Below are 21,562 nucleotides of genomic sequence, written 5' to 3' on the forward strand. Positions count from 1 at the left end.
GTTTTAAAGTTTCGAGAAAAAAAGTTAACTATATTTTTTACAGAACGAAACTCCTTCTGCTCGACCTAGAAGAATTGATGCTGTCTTGAAGGCAAAGGGTGGTCACAACAAATATTATATATATATATATATATATATATATACATATATATATATACATATACAAATATTGATTTGATTCAGATTTCTCTTCTGTTTATTGTCTGAATTTTTTTACTGACAAAAATAAACTATTGACACATCCATTTTTGAAAGCCTTCTTAGTTTACGGAATTTTTCCCCAAACCTTTACACAGTACTGTATTTTGCACAGTAGTGTATTTCACCCTAGTCAGACACACACATACGCAAACACACTTTGTTCATGACGTTTGTTATTTTGTTCATTTCTGGTCCAGGTTAATGTATGTAAAACTAAATTTAAATGTTATGTTTCCAAGTTGTGTTTTACAGGTTTGTCAAGTGACAGAGTGGTAAATCATTACCTGTGAGGGGTAAGAAACACTGTTGCACTTAAAATTGTTAAAATAGTTAGTAATGAAATGTATTATTGCACAGGATAAGATGTTACAATCCCTTGTGCCAAGATCCGAGGCAAAACACATTCAGAAGCCCAGTCCAACTGAAAACGGACCAGCAGGCTAGCAGTCAGCTACCAGCTACTAGCAACCAACAAGAAGGCACCAGCTACCTAGCCTAGCCAACAGTAGTAGGCAGTATGCAGCACATCATCGGGATTAACAACACTCATTAGGTTTATTTATTTATTTTTGTTTACCGGCATCTTTTGGATAAGTTAACATGCACAGAGCTAAAGTGAACCCAGAACACTGTTGTTCCTGACAAACGAACATAACACGACATAACACAACGGTGCCGTCTGTCCTCAAGGGAATCGTGACGTCTTTGGCAGCGGGATCAATGGATTGTGTGCGCTTGAGTGCTTGTAGGTCTGGTTCATAGGACCACAGTACGTCTGTGCCCGGATTCATTCTCTACAGGCACCTTCTCTGTTTGAATTTACATCCCACCCTCACAAGTACAAGGAGACGCCATTCGACGAGATCCATGACGCTGTTGCTATGCAACTGGTTAACCGGCCGAACACTTTCGGACACAGTTTTTTGCCAACTTGTATATAGGCCTAATGCTAATTTTTTGATTACATTGTTTATTTTTTTGTGTGTGTTGTTTACTTTTATGTGCAACGAAGCTACGGTGACAATGTAATTTCCCTCATGGATCATTAAAGTCTGTCTAAGTCTAAGTCTACTGCATGGCTAAAACTCCCCGACACGATGAAGTCAGGCTGTTATTAGAAGAGTCATATCTCACACATGAGACACGCACGCACCAGTATCTTTACTGTCTTTTTTCTTTGACACCAAAGTTTGATTGATCTGCTTGAATAAACATCAGGTGAGCTTTGGTCAACACCTGGAGGTTGAATGAGACCATTGTTGGACCAGCCCAGTATGAACACTAATAGCTGCACACATGAAACAATGAGTCACTTTACTTGGATCCTAAACCTTGGCATTGGCCCCGTAGCTGCTGTTTTACTTCGATCGCTGGTTCGATTTGTATTTGCATTGCGGTCTTTGCACAGTCAGTGAGCGTGGCCTCTGATCCTGGTTACACGTGGACACGGACTCATGTATTTAAGACGAGATCTTTCTTGACTGAGACATTCCTTGCAGCCTGACACTGAGAAGGAAGAAGAAGAAGAAGAAGAAGAAGAAGAAGAAGAAGAAGAAGAAGAAGAAGATCTTTCTACACCAGGTTTGCCTCCGACTAACCCATCAGCTTCTTTCCTCATCAGTTTTTCACAGCGCAAAGGCACCAGCTCAATAAGCTCTCTGACTGGACATCTCATGAACTGACCATGACCGTTGGTGTGGTAGCGATTTTAAAAAATAGTGTTTGAAATTTCATCTTGATCTGACAAGGGACCAATAATTATCATACAAGATCAAACAATAAATGAATGAATCAATTCATACGACTTCCTGAGTAGAACTGAAGCTTTTCCTAAAACTGAGTCCACCTTTGTATTAAAATCAGCTTTTGAACTTTTAAGTTTGTCAGTTAAACCAAGCTGACATTTATTGCTTGTCTGCTCCTTGTTTGTTTCTCTGAAAGGTTTTCCACCATGAAGATGCTCGCTGTGTCTTTGCTTGTTTGCTCCGTGGTGGCTCTGACCCGAGCTCTTAGTGAGTACTGGTGTAAAAGCACATGAGAACAAATTCTGAAACAGTTCTGACTCTTAACACTTCTAACTACTCCATCACTTTTTGTGTTTTCGTTATGTAAAAGGTCACTCTGGATTATTGCATTTTATTCACACGTTGGTTTCGTGTATTTCCTCATATATGTTGGAATGCAGGGCTTTGAAAACTGTGTTTGTATCGTGTTGTGTCATCAGTGTTGTGAAGTAAAGGACGTGATCAGTGATCAGTGATCTGAACGGACGGATTAATGCACTGATGAAACTGTCGTTGCAGGTCTGCCTCGCACAGACTATCCTTTGCCGGAGACAACTGTGCCACTAGGTGAACTTCCATTTCATCAGATTTGTAGTAATAATAGTTGAGTGTGAGGCAGAAGTGACGCAGAAGGAGATGGAAATGAGATGTGGAAGGACTGGACCTGGGTCAAAGACACTATGAAAGAAAGCCCCTCTGATTTAGAATGAGGCCTGTCTGAGACATGAATATAACTAAAGGTTTAGGATTTTATACAACTACCTATGACTAATCACCCTTCTGTATTTAGCTACTGAAGAGCCTACCTTTATTGTTGATTGGCTTCCAACTTGTCCTCACGGATGGAGTTCATTTGATACCCACTGCGTTGTCTACGTCCCGGAGAAGAAGAGTCTGCATGAGGCTGAGGTGGGTTAACTCTGCACATGTACTGTCCCATCACTGAGGTTGTTTTGCTTTACCACTGCGCTCTATTTGCTCTATTTGCTCCACTTCGCTGTAGGCAGACTGCTTGTCCATGGGACATGCAATGCCTGGATTTCTAGCGTCTGTGACTGAAGCCCGCAGCCCAGAAGAGATCCATAGTATGATGAAGAAAGCTGGACAGGAGCAAGGACAAGTATGGGTTCGAGACCCTCAAAGCGAACAGGTATGGAATTCATCATCACGAAACTGTCATTCTTGAAATCAGTCTAATGAGAAGTTTTATTCTCATTATCGATGAAAAACAATGAAATGCAGAATGAACTCTAATATAAATGTGCTGGGTTTTTCCTCACAGAGTTCTTCGTGGCTTTGGTTCTTTTGGAGTTATAATCACGGTGATAACTTCGACAACTTCTGTCATCAAGGGTCTGCCAAGCAGGAGAATCAGTGCTTGGTGCTGAATTTTGAAGGTAAATCCACCCATCCTGAAAATGAGTGAAAGTGCTTTAGAATTAACGCAACAATGTGGATTCTGTCTTTGGAGCCGGTTCTGTTTCAGTTGTCCTGGACTGACTGACTCTTGTGTTTTTGCCACTAGGAAGCAACGCGGGATGCTTGGACTACGTACCGTGTGACACCAAGCTTCCATCCATCTGTAGCTCCATTCTCATGTGATGCCTGAGCTGAAACAGACTCGATCACGTGTCCTTCAGTCTCTCATTAATCTGATTTCACATCTGTACCTGTCAAATTCTGCATAAGTAATGTCATGAATAGAGCGGAGTGAAGGTCTGAATTCCATTACCACAAACTTGTCCTGCAGAAAGAACTGTACTTTCTTTTCCTATGCCAATTAAAAGGATCATGTATGCATCATACAATAGTCTGTGACTCTGTGTTGAATCTTCTCAATAAATGGGAATATCTAACAGTTACGGCTATAATACCATTATACAAATACCTTATCTGTGACACACACACACACACACAAAAATAAACATTTGAAAATTATTGCAGGAATATTAACTTTTTTTTTTTTTAATCCAGAAAAGTATTATAATTAATTGTTTCCTATGTGTCAGGTACTTTATGTTTGTTTGTTGACTACCTAAGTAGGTATTTAAACAACCCGATGTTTCATTAAGTTAGGCCCATAATAGCTCTTACACGACTATGGATAAATATGGAGACGACCATACAATCTCACTGATAAAAAGCTGGAAAGAGATATGTTTAAGTGGCTTTATATCATTTCTAAATACATATTCTTGTACTCCAGAGCATTTGGTACAAAAAATAAAAATTCTGTCATTAATGATGATAACATACATTATGGTTCTAGGTTGTTAGGTTCATTAGTGATTCTAAGTTTGCCGTAGGTGTGAGTGTGAATGTCTGTGTGTCTCTCAGTGTTAGCCCTGTGATATTTGCTGCCTAATGTAGGCCTGCAAGTGGGTCACATCCAAGTGTTTCTGAGCGCCCTCATATACTCACACCACCTCTAAATTTATTATCTCAGCTATATTATTTCTCATTGATAGTGTTGTGATATCTGTTCTGGCCTGGAACCAGAGAGAGGGGCGAGATAGAGCACACAGAGCATCGAGAGGAATTCAATTCAGTGACCTCAGTATCATCTAAACCAACCGTAACAAATGTTGATATTTCTTAAATGGTTTGTACAGCTAAAAGAGTCCAATTGACCTCAAGGCACACAGATGCCTACAACACTGGTATATATTGTTTTAATATCATGTTTACCCTGTTGACCCCATGAAATTAGGAAAAGTCACGAAATCTGAGGCAATAAATGAATATTTAATTTTATAGAATGGGCTACAGCAAGCCTTCAAACTGATGTTATTATATTAACTTAATTACAACTGGGTTGTACTTTACATTGTTAAATGTGGATCAGTCAGCAACAGTGCAGCAATTTCATTTGTGTTAACCTGACTCAGGTTCCTGTCCCTCTCATCGGCGGCTGATCAGACCCAAACTTAATCCCTATCAGGATATGAACCAGTTTTGGATTTCATTTCATGATGTTCCAACACGGAGGAAAAAAAAGTCGGACAGCAGGACAGATGTGGTCGGAGAAGAGCTCACGTGACACCTCTCCAAACTAGACCGTGTCTTAAAAAGAAAGACAACGAGCGAAGTGTCTGTTTAACTTGGTATTCTTCCAGCGGTGCTGAGGGTAAACATGAGTCAGACATCTGTTTCCAACTAATCAGTTAACACGCTATTCCAGAGTATTTCTTGAGGGAGGGTTTGTTGATGTTGTAACTTGACTACTGTTGATTTTGCAACAAGTGTTTGTTCATATGAATCCATTGGACATGAAAGTAACCATTCCCAGATTACCATAAACTGTAATGCTGACCACGAGACTTTGAGTTGAGCCGTGTGTACCTACTGGGACTTCTGCAGCCATTGTATCACTTATTAAAAGTCTACTGACTGAGTTGTGGTGTGGTCCAGGTGATATGTGGTTACTGTTGCAAGAAGTTGTAAAAAACTGAATTATGGACTACAACACGCTGTCAAAACCATTGTGTCAGAGGGCCCTCGTCCTGAGTTGTGGACACTTTTGGCTGACGAATTCTAATCAGTCAAAGTAAACATATGTATCAAATTTAAATAAATAACCTGAAGATGCTCCCAAGATTGAGAAAGAATGGGACATCCGTATGCTCCTGTGGGTGGACTATCCTGGAGAGTTGGTCTGAAGTCGCCCTGTTGTTCCTACAAAGTGCTGCTGGACTAATGTGGTGATGGACAATATCAGGACAGGTCATCTGAGAGACGTGGAGATAAATTAGTTTGCAACTAAATGACTCTGATGTGAATGAAATCCAAATATTCTGAGAAATTAAACTGGGATACACCAGACTAGAGATGGACAGGCAATGCAACTTGTAGCCATAAAAACCACTAACTAGGTTTTAAGCCACTGTTGAATTTCTCTGGTATTTACCACTGTACTCCCTACTCCGCTCTTCAACTACTGACACAGTTAAAGAGGAACAACATGATAAAATTGCAGATGGCATTAGCCTGCCACTATTTTTATGGGAATCATTCAGTTCATGTGTGTTTAAAATGTATCTAAATCTGCCTGACAACAAACAAGGGGGAATCTTTCAGCAGTAAAGTTTACACACTAGTGTCCTTTACTTTGTAAATACACAGTGGGCTCTATATCAATACCTTCGACTGATGAGGGCGCAGGTATTGACATAAAGCGTTTGTCTTGCAATCATTGTTTGATTTGATTTTTATTTGTTTTGTCATGGTGTTGGTCTAAACTCACGGATTCAGTTTCAGTCAGACTAAGTCTCCCATGACGAACACAGATTAGCAGATGAAGAGGAAGACTGAGCCCATGGAGACAACGTATTAATTACTAATTTTTGATAACTCGGCACTGGGAGATTTTTCTTGTCCTCCCCAGTGTCAGAGCTCTTTGACTCAGCTTTTAGTACCAGACTAATACTATGCTGCTGTGAGTTTCAAAGCCATGAATGTTACATTCTGTTGATGAGCAGTAAATATTATTTGGTAGTGAATTGTTCAGTGGATCAAATGTGCGGATCAGATTCATCACTGCTTATTTAAACCAACCTAAATAACTGCCTCAAAGGGAAAAGATGCTGGATGCCTCGACCTTTTCTCACAGTGAATTGGGCCATGGGAAAGTTCAGCAGACTCCGCAGCAAAAAATGAAGTTGTGGCTTTTGTGTTTGTTCTTTGTCGTCAAAAAGGATGACAGGCAACAGACACAGTCTGTTCAGTCATAACCAAACCAGAGTGTTTCAACATCACCTAACATCTCTATCCACACACTGTCACATAAGCAAAAGTTAGTTTTTTTTTTTTTGTTTGTTTTTTTACAGTTTGAATTAAACCATTCAAGTAGGGTTGTGTGTGCATGTGCAACTGACTTTATGCAATTTAATTTATTACTAAAACCATCTATCGGCACTTTAAGAAGGTCTTCCACAGTGAATTCTCTCTCATCACATCAAAAACTACATCAGGTTTCACTCTTTAAGGTCGTCTCTCTCATACCAGTGTACAGGAGTACAGTGAGATATAAAGCAGTGTATTCATTCACTTTGCCAGACCTCTTCAAACTCTGTTAACTCATGGGGTTCACCTCTTTGATATAAATCTCGAGGTCATAAGGAGTTCTCTCATATCATTTGCTCACATGGTGTAAAGCAGCATTGTTTGCACAGCTGAAAATGTAGCTCTGATGGAACAATTCAAATCATCTAGTTGGTCCTAATCCAATCCGGTTTCATTGCAGCCACCTGCCTTAACAAATGGATCTGCTTTGTTTTTTTGTGCTTTTTTTTTTTTTATTTGGAAAGATTGCAAATGACTAAAACCGTACTTTTGACTACCATACTTGTAAGTGATGGCACAGCTGCTCTTCTATTTTCTTTTGACCTTTTGAGTTATTTGGTCGTATGTTTTTTAGATTTGTTATTTAGTATAAAATTACTTTGTGTTTATTCTATGAATTTAAAAAATGTGTAATTTGTCAGGATTTTTGTTGGGGCGATTGGAGTAGGTGGGGCTTGAAACAAATCCTTGTTCAAAGTGGGAATGACCAAAAAAGTTTGAGAAGTGTTAGTCAAATGCATCTCAAGTATTTTCTTTCAGTTCTTATAATTTAATGTTAGTGGGATTAGTTTATATCACTACTCTAAAGTGCACCAGTTCCCCCACAGCATGATGCACTCACCCCCGTGTTTTGTTGTTGGCTTGGTGTCTTCAGGTCTTTTTCCTCAAGACATGAATTAGGTCATTCCGTCCAAACTGTCAAGTGCAGAGCAGAGGACATTTCTCCAAAGAGTAATCTCCAAACAATATTGTGAGTTTTTTGAATGATGGTTTTCAAGTGTCTTAATTAAGTTCTAGGACTCATTTGTCTTTTTTGTTCCAAAATGTGTTCATGTTGGAGACAAAACATGTCTCTTTCCTTAGCTTTGAGGTTCAACTATGTTTCTACTTGCAAAGTGTTGTTTGTATAGATGAAAGAGGGACCTTCAGATATTTGGAAATTGTTCAGCCATTGCGCATCACTTCATCATCCATTACACAAAGGTGCAAGTGACACAACCTTAAAACCACCTTCCTAATATTGTGTAGATATCCCTAAAAACAATTGTGACTCATCAGAGAATAGACTTGGACTTTCTGATGGTGTCCTGTTGTGTCTGTCAACACAGTGGTGTTAGTGGGGGGTCTTTGCGGGGGCGGGCCTCTGTGGATCATCTCATAGATCCTTTATCAATTTAGGGGCCAGTTCAACACCTTGTGCTGTTCTTCATGTCTTTTTATATTGTTCCTTAAACCGTTTGTGTGTGCGTGTGTCTGGGTCCTGCTGGGGATGGCTGCTGCCATCAAGGAGTGTCATTGCTATAGGGTGGGTGAGTTGTAGTCAACTTTGGCACTCAAATTTGAATCTGTTCAGGCTTGATTCCAAGAACAATATTTGTGCCATTTTTTCAGCAAATTTCTGAGATAACAGACTCACAAGAATGGAAAAAATATACAGAAGGACACAATACCACCAGCGATGACTGTGATTAGGACTGAGGTATTAAAATGGCAATTAAAATTTCTCAATTGTGACTCGGCACGTTTGTTGATGTTTAATTGCTTGAATAACCCGAAAATTATTGGTTACCAAACATTTGGTTTATTTAGAGTGTATATGTAATGTACTGACCATGCTTTGTCTGATATGGTATTTCTCTGCCTGCTGACTTGTGCCAGTTCCTCATTTAGTGAAAGATGATGAAATAAGTAACTGTATTTAAGAGCTGTGATTTGAAGTCAGACTACTGTTTTTGTTCACCTTTCCCAAAAGCAATCAACTGGCTCAACAGAGTTATTCTTATTCTTAGTTTAAAAAAAAGCACTTTGAGGGGAAAAAAGAGCTCAGTTATATTTAATGTTTGCTTTATATTCTCATTCCAATACAGAAGCACTGTGAGAGCTTCACAAACACTCAACATTTAAGATCTTTATGAAATAATTATTGAGCACAAGTTTTAATGTAGCATTTATACTAGAGAATTAAAGGACATATATAATATCTTCCTCTTCTAAACACAAAATAGTCACAGTTCAACCAGAATAAGATTATCTACTGACAGCAGAACTGATGTTGGTTCATCAATGACAATACACTTTTCTGATGCTTGGTGGGACTGGGACAAAGGAACATGGCGCAATAACTACTTTTATTGTGACACACAGTCATACTTACCACTGTCTCATTTTGTTTTTCATCCTCTTTTTTTGTTTTTCTTTCTGTGTGTGTCCTGAGAGTCGGGTTCACCTCAGTAGAAAGCCAGCTATAAGGGGCCCCATTAGGGAGAATCCCAACATTTTGTCATTGCAGTATCTGTAGGGGTTCAAATCACTGTAATTGATATGGACCAATATCACCTGTCTCTGGAAGCCCCCTTCCAGCTTGGGACCTGTCCACTTGTGGTGACTCTGCCTCCAGCTTCAACTGTGACTAGGACTGAGACATGGAAATGCAAATTAAAGCTTAATAATTGTTACTCTGCAAGTTTATGGATATTTAATCATTCATATCATTATTAATCATTATTGGTTACCAAACTTTTGGTTTATGTAGATTGGCGTCCTGATCATGCTTTATCTGATAATGGTGTTTCTCTCTATGTTGACTTATACGAGTTCCTCATTTAGTGAGAGGTGATGAAATACGTAACTATTTAAGAGCTGTGCTTTCTCTTGAAATATTGTGACTTCAGGCTGGTAGAGAGAACAAAGAAGAGAGAATCACTCTGCTGCAGGTCTGCTACCAACTCTTTTCATTTTTTTCTTTTATTGAATGTTCATTATGTTGCTGTTAAATATTTCTAACGTGTGGTTCTCTTGACTGAGGTTAGAAATCAGCATCATCTCCGCAATGAAGACTCTGCCACTGATTGCGATTGTTTGTGTGGTGTTGACTTTGACTGGAGCTGATGGTGAGTATATCTTAGAGTATCATCTGCATACAGTGACAGGGCCCTTTACAGTAGCTAATGAATGCTATGAAAATCTCTTACAGCTCCTCCAGAAACACCCTCAGTGGGTATTTCTTCTGACATTTGATGCATGTTGTTGCTTTGATTTGTTGCAGTCAGACTAGCGTTGGTGTTTAGCTTCCCAAAAAAAATCTTGATTTATAGTTAAGAATGGTTTAGTCCAAAACATAGTTATGAATAGAGAACTGAAACTTTTGGTTTCAATTTATCCTTGGCAAAGACTGACATTGTTATATTATATTGCTATTAAAGTCTATATCATAAACCTTTAACTGGAGACTATTTTCAGCAAGGAGATGCATGATCAAGAGGTCCAGATATTGTCCTGGTTGGTCTCGGTATAAAGGACGCTATTTCATCTACATTCCCACACCCATGACTTGGGCTAGTGCTGAGGTAATCACTGGGGTTATTTTGTTATGTTTTGCATCCTTTTGGATGTGAGTCCTACTTTTGCTTCGACAACTCTTATTTGTCTCCGTTTATCTCCACTGCAGAAAAACTGTCAGTCCCTGGGTGGAAACCTTGCATCGGTCCGTAATATCTTCGAATACCGTGTTATCCAGCGGCTGATATTGAGACGCACTCGTACGTATCGAGAAACATGGATTGGAGGCAGTGATTGCCAACAGGTATTTATTTCGTCATTTCAAACGAACAGATTATTGTAGTTTGTATCCACCACGTCCTCCTGTCCTCCTCCAGTTGTCATCTATCTTCATGTGACATATTTTTATTTCAGTTACTGTGAACGCCACACTCACAGTGTAACTAATGTTTTGCAGGTTTTTAGATTCTTTCCTGTAACACCAGTGACACGGTTGTTATTTTTCATCCGTTTTGATTTTTAATAATATCTACTGCATCTGTAAATCATCATCAAGTATTTGAATAAATATAGTTTTGTTATTCATAATCTATTTAAATCGGTGTCTTAGGAGGGTTTATGGCTGTGGAGTGATGGGACGCGTTTCCACTATTCAAACTGGTGTCGTGGAGAGCCCAATAACGGACAACGTACCCAGCACTGCCTGCAAATGAATTATGGAGGTAACTAAAAAGTTCTGAATGTGTGACTGGTTCAATTGATAAATGGTAAAAGACAAAAGTGGATTGACTGTGAAGCATATGTTCGTAATATTGTTAATGCAAATATTTGATCCTAAATTTTTATTTATCATCAATGTAAAAAGTTAAATTAGATTTTTTGAATTAAAATAAGGAGATATTTTCCATGTAGACGCATTCAGTATCAGGTATTAGTTGGTGTGGAACTGGACTGATTCCATTTTTGTTGTGTTTGGTACTTTCAGCTTCCAAGTGCTGGGATGATTTGCAGTGTAATGTACACCGTCCATCTGTTTGCGCCAAGAAAATTCGATGAATCCTGAAACAAAAGAATTTGTAACAAACACTGGTGGATGTGTGCTGATGTTTGTGTTTTCATGCTCTTGTTTCTTAAGCTAATCACTCTGGAGCCTCTTTATATTTCTTCTATCGCTGTAACACAACTAAAGGAGTGAAGCGACAAGTCAAATCAACAGAAGCTGGATCGTCTCAGAGGCTTTATGCCTTTTAATAAGAACAGACTGAATGTGTTATGAAAAGAACGCTGTTAGCAAAACTTCCTTCTGCATAATCAACTCATACTTACTGATTTTTTCAAAATTAAAAGCATGAAGCATTGAAACAAGTGTCTCTGTGAGTGTGTGTTACATGTCTTGATTTTAATGAGTATTATTTGCCCGTTTGCCCTGCATAATTTTATGATCAACACATCGCAGTGATTGATGATTTGTATTTTCCTGTCATGGACTGTTCTGTTGAAAGTTTCCTCTTCAACTGAGCAAAACAACAGAAATAATGCCAATATAGAAGGTTCTGTTATTCTTTTGTGTTCATCTCCATAGATGGAAAAAATAGTCAACAGTTTACAGTTTAATCCATCTATTTGTTCACAAGGTGGTGCTGATGCTGTAGTTGATTTTATCAGCTCATCAGACCATGAGATGGTCATTAACAGTTTGAAGTAAAAGGTAGTTCATAGTAATTACTGTGTAGAGTTCTTCTTGGGATGAAGACGTCATCAAACTAGATCAGTTCATCCACTTTAACAGACAGAAATAGTTTAGAGGGAATAACCAGAAAATATCTTAGTAAATGTTGTGTTCTGAGCCTCTAGACACACACACAGAAAGAAAAGCTGTACTGACTGCTTAATAGGTTGTAAACTACATAGTTTAACATTTGTTCTCAGTTAAACTTTAGGTGTCTGTGGCTCAGTAGGTAGAACAGATTGTCCACAAACTAGAGGGCTATAAACAAATCATTTAACATTGAACACCGTGTCTCACTAGCCTCAGAGGAACTCAATGCAAGAAATGTAATTTGGTTGTTGGCAATTAATATCAATAATTAAGGGAAGTGAGTCTCCAAAAGGTTTTGAAGGGTGTGTTGGAGCACTAACTGTCATAAATCCAATAATATCACAGTGTATAATCACAACAGACAACACAATGCCAGATTAAATTATAACAGGATTTATTACAAGCAAGATTTATCTTACAATAACATTACCTGATATAAAAACTATCATAATTCAATCATTAATACTAAAACTTAAGTTACTAACTACAACAGGGAACACACATGTAATAGCAATAGTATTAGTGATGTGTGTAGGTGTGTGTGTGTATGTATTCAATTTAAAAGGGAGAAGGAGAAAGAGAGAAGGTGAGGGCTGGCTATGTAGCATCCTCAACAAGAATCCTAAACATTCGCTTGAACAAAAGAAAAAGGGAAAAGTTTCTGAGCTCATCCATCGAGTTAGAGAACACATGATCTTGTTAAGAAAAAGAAAATAACGTTACTGTTGTACCTCAGATTGTAACAAGAGTTGAATTTGGAAGCAGTGAGCGTATAATAATGATGATGTCACAGCCAAGAGGCAGCGAATGATGGGAAAGGGCGTCTCTTTAGGACTCCTTTCGTTTGAATTTTTTGTTGCTTTCCTTGGGTCAGGCTGTAGAGGAACCATACAGGACCCACTCAGGCCTGCAGGCCCAAAATTGGGAATTTCAGCTCTTGTTCACGTTTCCTTTATTTTGACCTTCATTTTGGTCAGTATGGCTCACTGCAGGACACTGCAGGTGTCTCTCCTCCTCTGTCTGTAATGTGTCTGACATCGCTATTTCTTTTGCTTCTTCTATTTTTGGTGCATTAGGGTTAGGTTAGGGTTAAGGTTGGGGTTAGGGTTAGAGTTAGGGTTGGCTTTAGGGTTAGGGTTAGAGGCAGAATATTGTTCACCTTCATTCTCTTGAAGGACGATTTTCCTCCCCACTGTCATCAGCTGCTGCTCAGGTGATAACTTCAGTCTCTGTGATATTTTAACTTCTTCATTTTATTAAATCTGCATCCAAAGAATCCACTTTGTAACTGCAAGCAATTTTTTCTTTCACGTGAAAATTATTGAAGGATTCTCACCAAAGTACCAATTATTTTTCTAAGCACTCATTCAGTTCTAGCATAACATTTAATTCAGTAATAAAATGTATTTAGGTGTGTTGCTCAGTATGTTCAGTCCTTCCACAGTGATTCAGCGTCCCACAGAATATTCATCAAAGAGTGACATGGTGAAAACTATGCAGCACATAAAATAAAAATAACTCTGAACACTTATAGTCACTGTCTCAACTTCTCCTTTGCTTTGGCTTTTTCTGTTGCTTGAATAAACTTCACTCTCACTGAACTTTACGTAAAACTCATTTTACATTGAGGTGAAGGGCCAAACATGTAACATATAGATTAATGACATTATTTATACCCATATACACCAAGTCTCATATACCAAGATTATTGGCTAGGTGAATTCAGATGTTTACTAAAAACAATGAATAATTATATATGTCCCTTTTCCTAATTTTGCCTCTGAGTGTCTTTGAGTGTGGCTATAAAAGAAAATGAATGTGTACATTTTTTCAAACATGTTATTGAGTGGTGCTAAACTCATTTGGTCCATCTGTTTGGTAGGAACCTCAACTTTCTCTGTCAATACAGAACACATGGAGGAATGATTCAAACCAACAATTACCATTATCAACACTAACTAAAATCATCACTATAAAAGTGTCCTAGAGGACAGATAGGCCTACAGCAGCATAACTAACTGTAAGATTTATCTTTTCTCTCCTACAGAGTTAGCAGTTCAAAGCTAACTTCATTCTTTGTTGCTGATGTTTCTTGCAGAAGCAGAAGAAGGAAGACCTTTTTGCTGGAGCTGTTGGTTAAATAACTTGCTTACTCTTGTTCTGCTTTGTGTTGGCACCAAACAACGAATGAACAGGTTCTCAGATCTCTGCTGAAGATGATTGAGCAAATGGTCAGTGACTGACTGAGTGGTGGTGTGGTCCAAGGGGTTACTGTTGCAAGAAGTGGAAGGTAGTGTTCACGAGCTGAATTATTCACTACCAAATTTATAGTAATAATGTGAAGATGCTCCTAAGATTGAAAAAGAATGGGACATAGACATGGAGAGACATACAGCTTATAGCCATGACTGTTGCTGGCAGACAGACATAAAAATACCTAACTAGGCATCAACACATTCTTGAATTTCTCTAAATAAGTGAATATAACAACATCCTGATCTGGACGTATTTGACCAACCCAGATCCTCAGAACATGGTACGTCGGTTGCGCCACGTTCAGGGACCAGGCCTTTTCTGTTGCAGCCCTTCGGCTCTGGAACAGCTTGCCAGAGGCTATTAGGAGTTCTGACTCTGTTGAGGCTTTTAAGAAGCACCTCAAGACCCATCTTTATTCCCTGGCTTTCAATGGCAATGTTTTTTTTTTTATTTCCTCATCTGGTCACCCTGGGTGCAAATGGGTTTTCATCTGTTGAGACGTTGATGCTGATTTGAAATTACATGTTTATATGACATGCTGAATGTGAAGCACTTTGGTGCAAATGCTCTTGCTTTTAAAGTGCTATATAGATGAAATAAAATTAACTGTGTAGTTCAATATGAACCCCATGCACCAGGTGGCTGAGTGAGATTCGTGCACTATAGACGATCTAAACGCATGATACCATGCACCACTGGGGACATGTAATACACCAAAGTATCAATACTTCGACTGATGAGGGCGCAGGTATTGGCATAAATAAGTAGACTTAACAATTTGTCTTGCAATCATTAAGTAAGTCTCAATGCTTATTTGAATTTACCTTAATAAGGGCCTGAAAAGTAAAATATGTTGGATGCCTTAACATTTTCTCACAGTGAATTGGGCCATGAGAACGTTGAACAGACTCTGCAGCAAAAAATGAAGTTGTGGTTTTTCTGTTGGTTCTTTGTCATCAAAAAGGATGACAGACAACAGACAGTATGTTCAGTCATATTTCAAAGAAATGACAAGTGACAGGCCTGGTATTTAAATTTTCCATCACAGTAGTGTCTTCATTTGCCTAAGCTCTTCAAACTCAGTGAACTTGCTGGGTCCTCCTCTTTGGAATTAATGTCAACGTCATAACCTCATCTCTCAGTATACAGCATTAGGTATTTGTCTTATTTGTTCCAACATGTGTCTGTGAAAATAGACTTCTCTTTTCTTAGCTTTGAGGTACAACTATGTTTCTTGTGTAGTATTGTTTGCACAGATGAGGGATAGATAGGGATCTTCGTGTATTTGGCAATAGTATAGCCATTGCACAACACTTTATCATCAATTGCACAGACGTGCAAGTCATGCAACCTTAAAACCACCTTCCTCATGTTGTGTAGGTCTAGTACCCTAAACACAGTTGTGACTTATCAGAGAAGGGACATGGGCCTTTCGAGGGTGTCCTGTGGTGTCCGACAACACAATGTTTCTTAGTGGTGGTCTCTGTGGTTCATCCCACTGATACTTGATCAGTTTGGAAACTAGTGAATCTGGAGGTCAGGCTGCTGCATCCTGCTGGGGAGCATCATTGCTATAGGGTGGTGGTGTCTGGTCTGGTCTAGGTAGATGCTACATGTTCTAAGTAACATCCACGCCAATGTCCATTCCACAAGTTGCCAAGCAGAACATTGATTTGTCTCAAGATGGTTAATGTTATTTACTCTCCTGTCATAACTTTGTGGCTGATTGGTGGATCTAGACAATGGTATTTCTCTGCCTGTAGATTTTTGCCAGTTCCTCGTTTAGTGAGAGGTGATGAGATAAGCAAATGTTTTTAAAAGCTGTGATTTGAAATGTTGTGGCTTCAGGCAGGTAGAGAGAACAAAGAAGAAGGGATCACTCTGCTGCAGGTCTGCTACCAACTCTTAGAGCCGTTACCTTTATCAAATGGTCATCAACATGTCTGGTTCCCTTGAAGCTAGCAATCAACATCTCTACCAGTGATGGTGATTGTTTGTGTGGTGATGACTCTGCCTGGAGCTGATGGTGTGTATATTGTAGAGTATCGTCTGCATGCAGTGACATGAGACTTGTTACAGTAGTTAATGAATGCTATGAAAATCTCTTTCAGCTCCTCCAGAAATAAGCAAAGTCCAGTGACATTCGATATTTGTCAAAGATTTCAATCTTTGACATTTGTCAAAGATGTCTTCTTCTATAAGAAGAAGACATATACAATATTGTCTTCTTCTAAATACGAAATAGTCACAGTTTGGCCAGAATAATATGATCTACTGACAGCAGAACTGATGTTGGTTCATCAATGACAATACACTTTTCTGATGCTTAGTGGGACTGGGAAAAAAGGGACATGTGGCAATAACTACTTTTAACGTGACACACAGTCATACTTACGACTGTCTCATTTTGTTTTTCATTCACTTTTTTTGTTTTTCTTTCTGTGTGTGTCCTGAGAGTCGGGTTCACCTCAGTAGAAAGCCAGCTATAAGGGGGCCCTTTTAGGGAGAATCCCAACATTTTGTCATTGCAGTATCTGTAGGGGTTCAAATCGCTGTAATTGATATGGACCAATATCACCTGTCTCTGGAAGCCCCCTTCCAGCTTGGGACCTGTCCACTTGCGGTGACTCTGCCTCCAGCTTCAACTGTGACTAGGACTGAGACGTGGAAATGCAAATTAAAGCTTAATAATTGTGACTCTGCAAGTTTATGGATGTTTATTCACTTATATAACACAGACATCATCGGTTAACAAACTTTTGGTTTATGTAGATTGGTGTCATGCTTTATCTGATAATGGTGTTTCTCTCCATGTGGACTTCTACCAGTTCCTCATTAAGTGAGATGTGATGAAATACGTAACTATTTAAGAGCTGTGCTTTCTCTTGAAATGTTGTGACTTTAGGCTGGTAGAGAGAACAAAGAAGAGAGGATCACTCTGTAGCAGGTCTGGTACCAACTGATATCGTCGTTTCTTTTTTTGAACATTCATTATGTTGGTGTTAAATATTTCTAATATGTCTGGTTCTCTCAACTGAAACTAGAAATCAGCATCATCTCCACAATGAAGACTCTGCCACTGATTGCATTTGTTTGTGTGGTGTTGGCTCTGACTGGAGCTGATGGTGAGTATATCTTAGAGCAGGCATGTCAAACATATGGCCCGCGGGCCGGACCCGGCCCGTTGGGTCGGCCCGGCATAAATTTCTGAGTATGTCAAAAAAAGAAGCGAGTCTCTAGCTAATTTCTATTAAAAGTTGTGATTTTTTAAAATAAATACAAACCAAATGCTCCCTCCGGCCGCTAGAGGGCAGTAAATGTGTAAAAGCGCTCACGTCAAGCATGCGGCACTGACACGAGTTAGTCACAGGAAATAAACATTCGCAACGTGATGTGTCCAAGTAAAAATAAACCGGCAATCTTGCTTCACCATTCACCACTACTAAACAAGTTATCGGTCAACACACCCTTCCCAAAATGGCACTGTCAAAAAAAAAGAAGAGTGGACACGGAGTGCAGAGTTTTCCAGGGGAAATGGACCGAGAAGTATTTATTCACAGAAGTGAATGCAAAACCAGTGTGCTTGGTATGTAATCAGCAAGTTGCAGTGTTCAAAGAGTTTAATATTCGGCGCCACTCATCATAAAGACAAGTATGTCATATTAAAGACAATTAATATTGTACAGTATATTCTCAGCTTCAGTAGGCCCAGCCTAGTAGTTTGATCTGATGTAGTCTAATCCTATTGCCCATGCACTGCTATAACTTTTTTATTTTATTTTATTTTGTATTTCTTTTTTCATTTATTTCAAAGCAGTATGACAATTAAGGCGAAAATATTTTTTTTATAGCTCCCACTTGAGTTTGTTTAGTGTGGTGAGTTGGTTCAGGTGTAAAACTGCATTCACTCAACTGTTAAAATAAACCAGTTGTGAACACATTCACGGCCAAACATGAAAAATCATTTTTTTCCCATTGTTTTTGAATAAATGTGTTGTGCTTAGAAAAGATCCCTTGTCATCCGTGATTATAATATGTAGGGTAGGCTACAAATGTAGGCTGAATGATAAAGCATAGTACTGAAAAACAAAGCTAAATATTTGGAGTTGACATTCTTTTACTGATCCGGCCCACCTGAGAACAGAAAGTCTGGATCCGGCCCCAGAGCCAAACTGAGTTTGACATGCCTGTCTTAGAGTCTGTATACAGTAACATGAGACTTGTTACAGTGGTTAATAAATGCTATGAAAATCTCTTCCTGAGAGACTAGGGTTGATGTTTAGCTTCCCAGATAGTCTTGATTTCTAGTTAAGAATGGTTCAGTTTCAAAAAATAGTTACTGATAAATGACTGACAATTTTCTGTTTAAATTTATCATTGGCAAAGACTCACATTGTTATGTTGCTATTAAAGTCTATGTCATAAACCTTTAACTGGAGACTATCTTCAGCAAGGAAACACTTGATCAAGAGGTACAGATATTGTCCTGGTTGGTCTCAGTACAAAGGACGGTGTTTTCTCTTCATTCCCACACCCATGACTTGGGCTAGAGCTGAGGTAATCACTGGGGTTAATTTGTATGTCTTGCATTCTTTTGTTCTGCTTTTGCTTTGACAGCTCTTATTTGTCTCTGTTTATCTCCCCTGCAGAAAAACTGTCAGTCCCTCGGTGGAAACCTTGCATCTGTCCACAATGTCTTCGAATACCATGCGATCCAGAGGCTGATATTGAGACGCACTCATGCATATCCACCCACATGGATCGGAGGTAGTGATGGTGAAGAGGTATTTATTTTATCATTTCAAATGAATGAATTATGAACCATCCCATGCATTTCTGCCTACATTGCAATGTGTGTCTGTTGTAATCTATACACTGTGCTTACGTGGGATAAACTTGTTGAGTAATTGTTGTATAGTGCCATGAAATGACAAACTATTCTATTCTATTGTTTTCTATTCTGAATTATTTTAGTTTGTATCCACAACCTCCTTTTATCCTCCTCCAGTAGTCATGTATCTTCATGCGGCATATTTTTATTTCAGTTACTGTAAATGCCCTCTACTGACACCACATTCACAGTGTAATTCATGTTTTGCAGGTTTTCAGATTTTTTACTGCAACGCCAGTGAGACATTTGTTTTGTTATACCTTTTGTATTTTAATAAATATCTGTTACATCTGTAAATAAATATTTCTTAGAGAGTTATACAGAGGAAATATGACATGAATTTGAGGTCCACTGCAGAAGACCCAGTATTTGAATCCTTTTTTATCCTTGTTTAATTCAGAATTTATTTAAATCTTTGTTTTAGGAGAGATTATGGCTGTGGAGTGATGGGACGCCTTTCCGCTATTCAAACTGGTGTCCTGGAGAGCCCAATAACCTGGGGACGATCTGGGGTCGACAGAACTGCATGCAAATGAATTTTGGAGGTAAATTCCAAAGTGCTGGATGTGTGACTGGTTAAACTGATAAATGGTAAAAGCCAGAAGTTGATTTACTCGATACAGAAAGAAACATATGTTAGTAATTTTGTTAATGCAAATAACTGATAAGAATATTTTATTTATTTCACATCAATGTAAACAGTTTAATTTTTTTTTAATTGAAATAAGGAAATGTCTATGTTATTGTAGTCAGTATCAGGTATTATCTGGTGTGGAACTGGACTGATTTATTTTTTCTTGTTTTTGGTTCTTGCAGGGTCCAAGTGCTGGGATGATAACTACTGTAATGTACGCCGTCCATCTGTCTGCTCCAAGAAATTCCGATGAATCCTGAAACAGAAGAATCTGTCACAAACACTGGTGGATGTGTGCTGATGTTTGTGTTTTCATGCTCTTATTTCTTAAGCTAATCACTCTGCAGCCTCTTTATATTTCTTTTATCGCTGTAACGCAACTAAAGGAGTGAAGCGACACGTCAAATCAACAGAAGCTGGATCGTCTCAGAGGCTTTGTGCCTTTTAATAAGAACAGACTGAATGTGTTATGACAAGAACGCTGTTAGCAAAACTTCCTTCTGCACAATCAACTCGTATTTACAGATTTTTGCAAAATTAAAAGCCTGAAGTATTGAAACAAGCATCTCTGTGAGTGTGTGGTACATGTTTTGATTTTAATTAGTATTATTTCCCTGTCTCTTTAAAGTCTGCCCTACATAGATTTATGATCAGTGCTCATCACAATGACTGAAGTTTTGTATTTTCCTCTCATGGATCGTTCTCTTGAAAGTTTCCACTTCCGTTTAAATATAACATTTGAACACATGCACAATCTGTTGTGTTCTTCTACATAGATGGAAAATGTCAAAACACTTTACAGTAGCCTAATAGTGAATGCATCTGACAGGCAGCTTGTGCTATCTGTCCACATGGTGGTTCTATAGTTCCTTTTAGTAGCTCCACTGCAGGATGAGAGATGGTCACTAACAGTTTGAAGGTTAAAAGTTGTTCAGTAGTTCTGGTTATTTTGTCTCTTGAAGTGAATGAACTGATCTAGTTTAATGACTTTAAATTAAGATATGCTTCACATTATTTATTACTGTACCGATTCTGCTATTTTACATTTTGTACTTTTTTTTTGAATTGTCCTTTTATATTTATATCATATTTATTGTGATTCATCTCACTTTCTGTGAATAGCAGCAGGCCTGTCATTACACACAATATGCTGCTTTTGCACATACACTTTTAGTGTATATCTTGTCCTGCATTTTCATTTTATGTACCGTTCTTCACCCTCGTCACTGACACTCAAGGACAAAAGTTTTTTCTGATTCTGATTAGCAAATGTGGTTGTGTCACAGACACAGACACGGAAATTTAAAAAACTATGATGACCACTTAATAGGTTAAAAGCTACATAGTTTAACCTCCGGTAGTTACAGTTACATCACAACTGAGACACTGGACGTCCTGTGGGCTTGTCCAATGATAGCCAAGTATTTGACTCCAATGGATTTCACACCTGGTTATAAATGTCGCAATGGATGATGAGAATTTTTATTTTAGGAGGCCCTTTGTTTGAATTTTCTGGTGCTTTCCTGTGGTAAGGCTGTAGTGGAACCACACAAGCTCCACTCCGACTTTGGAATTTCAGCTCTGCTTTGCTTTGGTCTTCACTGCATTTTCATCTTCCAGTCATTTAATTTTTGTTC

General features: G+C 38.6%; 2 protein-coding genes across 2 annotated transcripts; both read left to right on the plus strand.

Moving 5' to 3' along the window:
* The first annotated feature begins 1,674 nt into the window (after window positions 1-1,674).
* Window positions 1,675-11,687, plus strand: LOC125004935 (lymphocyte antigen 75-like). Its single transcript, XM_047579818.1, has 12 exons — window positions 1,675-1,782; window positions 2,143-2,213; window positions 2,505-2,552; window positions 2,776-2,894; window positions 2,989-3,135; window positions 3,268-3,382; window positions 3,511-3,583; window positions 9,852-9,937; window positions 10,287-10,393; window positions 10,495-10,629; window positions 10,936-11,047; window positions 11,311-11,687. The coding sequence occupies exons 2-12, from the start codon at window positions 2,153-2,155 to the stop codon at window positions 11,379-11,381; spliced, it is 1,074 nt and encodes a 357-aa protein (XP_047435774.1). The 5' UTR covers window positions 1,675-1,782; window positions 2,143-2,152; the 3' UTR covers window positions 11,382-11,687.
* Window positions 11,688-17,252: 5,565 nt separating this feature from the next.
* Window positions 17,253-20,484, plus strand: LOC125016411 (ladderlectin-like). The gene is made up of 6 exons (XM_047598897.1): window positions 17,253-17,347; window positions 17,445-17,525; window positions 18,851-18,957; window positions 19,050-19,184; window positions 19,716-19,836; window positions 20,108-20,484. The coding sequence occupies exons 2-6, from the start codon at window positions 17,465-17,467 to the stop codon at window positions 20,176-20,178; spliced, it is 495 nt and encodes a 164-aa protein (XP_047454853.1). The 5' UTR covers window positions 17,253-17,347; window positions 17,445-17,464; the 3' UTR covers window positions 20,179-20,484.
* The last annotated feature ends 1,078 nt before the right edge of the window (window positions 20,485-21,562 follow it).

This window comes from Mugil cephalus, chromosome 1 (genome assembly GCF_022458985.1).
Source record: "Mugil cephalus isolate CIBA_MC_2020 chromosome 1, CIBA_Mcephalus_1.1, whole genome shotgun sequence".
In the NCBI taxonomy this organism is placed as follows: domain Eukaryota; kingdom Metazoa; phylum Chordata; class Actinopteri; order Mugiliformes; family Mugilidae; genus Mugil; species Mugil cephalus.

Excerpts from the sequence above, each read along its gene's own strand:
- LOC125004935 (XM_047579818.1), top strand. The coding sequence starts at position 2,153 with ATGAAGATGCTCGCTGTGTCTTTGCTTGTTTGCTCCGTGGTGGCTCTG. Across the intron at positions 2,214-2,504 it reads GGCTCTGACCCGAGCTCTTA|GTCTGCCTCGCACAGACTAT; the intron begins GTGAGTACTGGT and ends CTGTCGTTGCAG. Across the intron at positions 2,895-2,988 it reads AGAGTCTGCATGAGGCTGAG|GCAGACTGCTTGTCCATGGG; the intron begins GTGGGTTAACTC and ends ACTTCGCTGTAG.
- LOC125016411 (XM_047598897.1), top strand. The coding sequence starts at position 17,465 with ATGAAGACTCTGCCACTGATTGCATTTGTTTGTGTGGTGTTGGCTCTG. Across the intron at positions 17,526-18,850 it reads GGCTCTGACTGGAGCTGATG|CAAGGAAACACTTGATCAAG; the intron begins GTGAGTATATCT and ends GACTATCTTCAG. Across the intron at positions 18,958-19,049 it reads TGACTTGGGCTAGAGCTGAG|AAAAACTGTCAGTCCCTCGG; the intron begins GTAATCACTGGG and ends TCTCCCCTGCAG.